Genomic DNA, 7,599 nt, shown 5'->3' with positions numbered 1-7,599 from the left:
TGTTGCTGATGGTGCTGCTGATACCGATGGTGCTGCCATTGCTGATGGTACTGCTAATGCTGATGGTCCTGCTATTGCTGATGGTGCTGTTGTTGCTGATGGTGCTGCTGTTGCTGATGGTGCTCCAGTTGCTGATGGTGCAGTTGTTGCTGATGGTGCTGCTGTTGCTGATGGTGCTGCTGATACCGATGGTGCTGCCATTGCTGATGGTACTGCTAATGCTGATGGTCCTGCTATTGCTGATGGTGCTGTTGTTGCTGATGGTGCTGCTGTTGCTGATGGTGCTGCTGGTACTGATGGTGCTGCTGTTGTTGATGGTGCTGCTATTGCTGATGGTGCTGCTATTGCTGATGGTACTGCTATTGCTGATGGCGCTGCTGTTGCCGATGGTGCTGCTATTGTTGATGGTACTGCTGTTGCTGCTGGTGATGCTGTTGCTGATGATACTACTATTGCTGATGGTGCTGTTATTGCTGATGGTGCTGCTGTTGCTGATGGTGCTGCTATTGCTGATGGTACTGCTGGTGCTGATGGTGCCGCTATTGCTGATGGTGCTGCTGTTGTTGATAGTGCTGAATGTGCTGATGTAGCTGATGGTGCTACTGTTGCTGGTGGTACTGCTGTTGCTGATGGTACTATTGTTGCTGATGGTGTTGCTGTTGCTAAAGGTGCTGCTGTTGATGATGGTACTGCTTTTACTGATGATGCTGCTGTTGCTGATGGTACTGTTATTGCTGATGGTGCTGCTGTTGCTGATGGTACTGCAGTTGCTGATGGTACTGCTGTTGCTGACACTCCTGCTATTGCTGATGGTGATGCTATTGCTGATGGTGCTGCTATTGCTGATGGTACTGCTATTGCTGATGGTACTGCTGTTGCTGATGGTGCAGGTATTGCTGATGGTACTACTATTTCTAATAGTACAGCTATTCCTAATGGTGTTGTTGTTGCTGATGGTACTGCTATTGCTGATGGTGGTGCTATTGGCGATGGTGCTGCTGTTGCTGATGGTACTGCTGTGCTGATGGTGCTGCTGTTGCTAATGGTGCTGCTGCTTCTGATGGTACTGCTATTGCTGATGGTGCTGCTATTGCAGATGGTACTGTTATTGCTGATGGTGCTGTTGTTGCTGATGGTGCTGTTGTTGCTGATGGTGCTGCTATTGCGGATCGTACTGCTATTGCTGATGGTGCTGCAATTGCTGTTGGTGCTGCTGGTACTGATAGTGTTGCTGTTGCTGATGGTGCTGTTGTTGCTGATGGCACTGCTGTTGCTGATGGTACTGCTATTGCTGATGGTGCTGTTGTTGCTGCTGGTGCTGCAGTTGCTGATGGTACTGCTATTGCTGATGGTGCTGCTATTGCTGATGGTGCTGCTTTTGCTGATGGTACTGCTAATGCTGATGGTACTGCTCTTGCTGATGGTGCTGTTTTTGCTGATGGTGCTGCTGTCTCTGAGGGTACAGCTATTGGTGATGGTACTGCTATTGCTGATGTTGCTGCTATTGCTGATTGTGCTGCTGTTGCTGATGGTGCTGCTCTTGCTGATGGTGCTGCTGTTGCTGATGGTGCTGCTCTTGCTGATGGTGCTGCTGTTGCTGATGGTGCTCCAGTTGCTGATGGTGCAATTGTTGCTGATGGTAATGCTGATGCTGATGGAGCTGCTATTGCTGATGGTGCTGCTGTTGCTGATGGTGCTCCAGTTGCTGATGGTGCAGTTGTTGCTGATGGTAATGCTGATGCTGATGGAGCTGCTATTGCTGATGGTGCTGCTGTTGCTGATGGTGCTGCTATTGCTGATGGTGCTGCTGTTGCTGATGGTGCTCCAGTTGCTGATGGTGCAGTTGTTGCTGATGGTGCTGCTGTTGCTGATGGTGCTGCTGATACCGATGGTGCTGCCATTGCTGATAGTACTGTTGTTGCTGATGGTCCTGCTATTGCTGATGGTGCTGTTGTTGCTGATGGTGCTGCTGTTTCTGATGGTACTGCTATTGCTGATGGTGCTGCTATTGCAGATGGTACTGTTATTGCTGATGGTGCTGTTTTTGCTGATGGTGCTGCAATTGCTGTTGGTGGTGCTATTGCTGATGGTGCTGCTATTGCTGTTGGTGCTGGTCCTGATGGTGCTGCTATTGCTGATTGTGCTGCTGTTGCTGATGGTGCTGCTCTTGCTGATGGTGCTGCTATTGCTGATGGTGCTGCTGTTGCTGATGGTGCTCCAGTTGCTGATGGTGCAGTTGTTGCTGATGGTGCTGCTGTTGCTGATGGTGCTGCTGATACCGATGGTGCTGCCATTGCTGATGGTACTGCTAATGCTGATGGTCCTGCTATTGCTGATGGTGCTGTTGTTGCTGATGGTGCTGCTGTTGCTGATGGTGCTGCTGGTACTGATGGTGCTGCTGTTGTTGATGGTGCTGCTATTGCTGATGGTGCTGCTATTGCTGATGGTGCTGCTACTGTTGATGGTGCTGCTATTGTTGATGGTACTGCTGTTGCTGCTGGTGATGCTGTTGCTGATGATACTACTATTGCTGATGGTGCTGTTATTGCTGATGGTGCTGCTGTTGCTGATGGTGCTGCTATTGCTGATGGTACTGCTGGTGCTGATGGTGCCGCTATTGCTGATGGTGCTGCTACTGTTGATGGTGCTGCTATTGTTGATGGTACTGCTGTTGCTGCTGGTGATGCTGTTGCTGATGATACTACTATTGCTGATGGTGCTGTTATTGCTGATGGTGCTGCTGTTGCTGATGGTGCTGCTATTGCTGATGGTACTGCTGGTGCTGATGGTGCCGCTATTGCTGATGGTGCTGCTGTTGCTGATGGTGCTGCTATTGCTGATGGTGCCGCTATTGCTGATGGTGCCGCTATTGCTGATGGTGCTGCTGTTGTTGATAGTGCTGAATGTGCTGATGTAGCTGATGGTGCTACTGTTGCTGGTGGTACTGCTGTTGCTGATGGTACTATTGTTGCTGATGGTGTTGCTGTTGCTAAAGGTGCTGCTGTTGATGATGGTACTGCTTTTACTGATGATGCTGCTGTTGCTGATGGTACTGTTATTGCTGATGGTGCTGCTGTTGCTGATGGTACTGCAGTTGCTGATGGTACTGCTGTTGCTGACACTCCTGCTATTGCTGATGGTGATGCTATTGCTGATGGTGCTGCTATTGCTGATGGTACTGCTATTGCTGATGGTACTGCTGTTGCTGATGGTGCAGGTATTGCTGATGGTACTACTATTTCTAATAGTACAGCTATTCCTAATGGTGTTGTTGTTGCTGATGGTACTGCTATTGCTGATGGTGGTGCTATTGGCGATGGTGCTGCTGTTGCTGATGGTACTGCTGTGCTGATGGTGCTGCTGTTGCTAATGGTGCTGCTGTAGCTGATAGTACTGTTGTTGCAGATAGTGCTGCTGTTGTTGATGGTGCTGCTGTTTCTGATGGGACTGCTATTGCTGATGTTGCTGCTGTTGCTGATGGTGCTGCTGTTGCTGATGGTGCTGCTATTGATGATGGTGCTACTGTTGCTGATAATACTGCTCTTGCTGATGGTGCTGCTGTTGCTGATGGTACTGTAGTTGCTGATGGTGCTGCTATTGCTGATGGTGCTGCTGTTGCTGATCGTGTTGTTGTTGCTGATGGTACTGCTAATGCTGATGGTGCTGCTATTGCTGATGGTGCTGTTGTTTCTGATGGTGCTGCTGTTGGTGATGGTGCTACTATTGCTGATGGTACTGTTCTTACTAATGGTGCTGATGGAACTGCTGTTGCTGATGGTGCTGCTGTTGCAGAAGTTGCTACTGTTGCTGATGGTGCTGCTATTGCTGATGGTACTGTTGTTCCTGATGGTTCTGCTGTTGCTGATGGTGCTGCTGTTGCTGATGGTGCTGCTGTTGCTGATGATACTGTTGTTGCTGCTGTTGCTGATGGTACTGCTATTCCTGATGGTGGTGTTGTTGCTGATGGTGCCGCTATTGTTGCTGGTGCTGCTGTTGCTGCTGTTACTGATATTGCTGATGGTGCTGCAATTGTTGATGGTGCTGCTGGTGCCGATGGTACTGATTTTGCTGATGGTACTGCTGTTGCTGAAGGTACTGTTATTGCTGATGGTGCTGCTATTGTTAATGGTGCTGCTGTTTCTGATGGTTCTGCTGTTGCTGATGGTCCAGCTATTGCTGATGGTGCTGCTGTTGCTGATGGTGCTGTTGTTGCTGATGGTACCGCTGTTGCTGATAGAGCTGTTATTGCTGATGGTGCTGCTGTTGCTAATGGTGCAGTTGTTGCTGATGCTGATGCTGTTGCTGATAGTACTGTTGTTGCTGATGGTACTGCTATTACTGATGGTGCTGCTGTTTCTGATGGTTCTGCTGTTGCTGATGGTCCTGCTATTGCTGATGGTGCTGTTGTTGCTGATGGCACTGCTGTTGCTGATGGTACTGCAATTGCTGATGGGGCTGTTGTTGCTGCTGGTGCTGCTGTTGCTGATGGTACTGGTATTGCTGATGGTGCTGCTTTTGCTGATGGTGCTGCTGTTGCTGATGGTACTGCTAATGCTGATGGTACTGCTCTTGCTGATGGTACTGTTGTTGCTGATGGTGCTGCTGTCTCTGAGGGTACTGCTATTGCTGATGGTACTGCTATTGCAGATGGTATTGCTATTGCTGATTGTGCTGCTGTTGCTGATGGTGCTCCAGTTGCTGATGGTACTGGTATTGCTGATGGTGCTGCTTTTGCTGATGGTGCTGCTGTTGCTGATGGTACTGCTAATGCTGATGGTACTGCTAATGCTGATGGTACTGCTCTTGCTGATGGTACTGTTGTTGCTGATGGTGCTGCTGTCTCTGAGGGTACTGCTATTGCTGATGGTACTGCTATTGCAGATGGTGTTGCTATTGCTGATTGTGTGGCTGTTGCTGATGGTGCTGCTGTTGGTGATGGTGCTGCTGATACTGATGGTGCTGCCATTGCTGATGGTACTGCTAATGCTGATGGTCCTGCTTTTGCTAATGGTGCTGTTGTTGCTAATGGTGCTGCTGTTTCTGATGGTACAGCTATTGCTGATGGTGCTGCTATTGCAGATAGTACTGTTATTGCTGATGGTGCTGTTGTTGTTGATGGTGCTGCTATTGCGGATCGTACTGCTATTGCTGATGGTGCTGCAATTGCTGTTGGTGCTGCTGGTACTGATGGTGTTGCTGTTGCTGATGGTGCTGTTGTTGCTGATGGTGCTGTTATTGCTGATGGTACTGCTATTGCTGATGGTGCTGTTGTTGCTGCTGGTGCTGCTGTTGCTGATGGTACTGCTATTGCTGATGGTGCTGCTATTGCTGATGGTGCTGCTGTTGCTGATGGTACTGCTATCGCTGATGGTGCTGCTATTGCTGATGGTGCTGTTGTTGCTGATGGTGCTGCTGTCACTGAGGGTACAGCTATTGGTGATGGTACTGCTATTGCTGATGGTGCTGCTATTGCTGATGGTGGTGCTATTGCTAATGGTGCTGCTATTGCTGATAGTGGTGCTATTGCTAATGGTGCTGCTGTTGCTGATGGTGCTGCTGTTGCTGATGGTGCTGCTATTGCTGATGGTGCTGCTGTTGCTGATGGTGCTCCAGTTGCTGTTGGTGCAGTTGTTGCTGATGGTAATGCTGTTGCTGATGGAGCTGCTATTGCTGATGGTGCTGCTGTTGCTGATGGTGCTACTATTGCTGATAGTGGTGCTATTGCTAATGGTGCTGCTATTGCTGATTGTGCTGCTGTTGCTGATGGTGCTGCTCTTGCTGATGGTGCTGCTATTGCTGATGGTGCTGCTGTTGCTGATGGTGCTCCAGTTGCTGATGGTGCAGTTGTTACTGATGGTAATGCCGTTGCTGATGGAGCTGCTATTGCTGATGGTGCTGCTGTTGCTGATGGTGCTGCTGATACTGATGGTGCTGCCATTGCTGATGGTACTGCTAATGCTGCTGGTCCTGCTTTTGCTGATGGTGCTGTTGTTGCTGATGGTGCTGCTGTTTCTGATGGTACTGCTATTGCTGATGGTGCTGCTATTTCAGATGGTACTGTTATTGCTGATGGTGCTGCTATTGCTGTTGGTGCTGCTGGTACTGATGGTGTTGCTGTTGCTGATGGTGCTGCTGTTGCGGATCGTACTGCTATTGCTGATGGTGCTGCAATTGCTGTTGGTGCTGCTGGTACTGATGGTGTTGCTGTTGCTGATGGTGCTGTTGTTGCTGATGGCACTGCTGTTGCTGATGGTGCTGCTGTTGCTGTTGGTGCTGATGGTGCTGCTGGTATTGCTATTGCTGATGGTGCTGTTGTTGCTGCTGGTACTGCTATTCCTGATGGTGCTGCTGTTGCTGATGGTGCTGCTGTTGCTGATGGTACTGCTGTTGCTGATGGTACTGCTAAAGCTGATGGTGCAGCTATTGCTGATGGTGCTGCTATTGATGATGGTGCTGCTATTGATGATGGTGCTGCTGTTGCTGATGGTGCTGATCCTGCTGCTGTTGCTGATGGTACTGCTGTTGCTGATGGTACTGCTATTGCTGATGGTGCTGCTCTTGCTGATGGTGCTGATCCTGCTGCTGTTGCTGATCGTACTGCTGTTGCTGCTGGTAATGCTGTTGCTGATGGTACTGCTAATGCTGATGGTGCAGCTATTGCTGATTGTGCTGCTGTTGCTGATGGTGCTGCTGTTGCTGATGGTGCTGATGGTACTGCTGTTGCTGATGGTACTGCTATTGCTGTTGGTGCTGCTGTTGCTGATGGTGCAGGTATTGCTGATGGTACTGCTTTTGCAAATGGTACTGCTGCTGCTGAAGGTACTGTTATTGCTGATGGTGCTGCTATTGTTGATGGTGCTGCTGTTTCTGATGGTTCTGCTGTTGCTGATGGTCCAGCTATTGCTGATCGTGCTGTTGGTGCTGATGGTACCGCTGTTGCTGATAGATCTGTTATTGCTGCTGGTGCTGCTGTTGCTGATAGTACTGCTAAATGCTGAGGGTGCTGCTGTTGCTGATGGTGCTGCTGTTGCGAATGGTGCTGCTGTTGCTGATGGTGCTGCTTTTGCTGATGTTGCTGCTGTTGCTGATGGCACTGATGGTGCTGATGGTACTGCTATTGCTCATTGTGCTGCTGTTACTGATGGTACTGCTTTTGCTGTTGTTGCTGCTGTTGCTGATGGTGCTGATGGTGCTGCTGTTGCTAATGGTGCTGTTGTTGCTGATGGCGCTGATGGTGCTGCTGTTGCTAATGGTGCTGTTGTTGCTGATGCTGCTGCTGTTGAAGATAGTACTGTTGTTGCTGATGGTACTGCTATTACTGATGGTGCTGCTGTTTCTGATGGTACTGCTATTGCTGATGGTGCTGCTATTGCAGATGGTGCTGCTGTTGCTGATGGTACTGCTAATGCTGATGGTACTGCTCTTGCTGATGGTACTGTTGTTGCTGATGGTGCTGCTGTCTCTGAGGGTACTGCTATTGCTAATGGTACTGCTATTGCAGATGGTACTGCTATTGCTGATTGTGCTGCTGTTGCTGATGGTGCTGTTGTTGCTGATGCTGCTGCGGTTGAAGATAGTACTGCTATTACTGATGGTGCT

General features: G+C 49.4%; 1 protein-coding gene across 1 annotated transcript; it reads right to left on the bottom strand.

Moving 5' to 3' along the window:
• Positions 1–5,052: 5,052 nt before the first annotated feature.
• Positions 5,053–7,125, bottom strand: LOC140476813 (uncharacterized). The gene is made up of 5 exons (XM_072569605.1): positions 7,113–7,125; positions 6,635–6,921; positions 5,618–5,956; positions 5,186–5,332; positions 5,053–5,070 (listed from the first exon to the last, which is right to left on the bottom strand). Exons 1-5 carry the CDS (start codon positions 7,123–7,125, stop codon positions 5,053–5,055), a joined length of 804 nt encoding a protein of 267 aa, XP_072425706.1.
• Between the last annotated feature and the right edge of the window lie 474 nt (positions 7,126–7,599).

This window comes from Chiloscyllium punctatum, chromosome 5, assembly GCF_047496795.1.
Source record: "Chiloscyllium punctatum isolate Juve2018m chromosome 5, sChiPun1.3, whole genome shotgun sequence".
In the NCBI taxonomy this organism is placed as follows: Eukaryota; Metazoa; Chordata; class Chondrichthyes; order Orectolobiformes; family Hemiscylliidae; genus Chiloscyllium; species Chiloscyllium punctatum.
The sequence above is the reverse complement of the archived record's forward strand: the minus strand, read 5'-3'. Positions and strand labels throughout refer to the sequence as shown.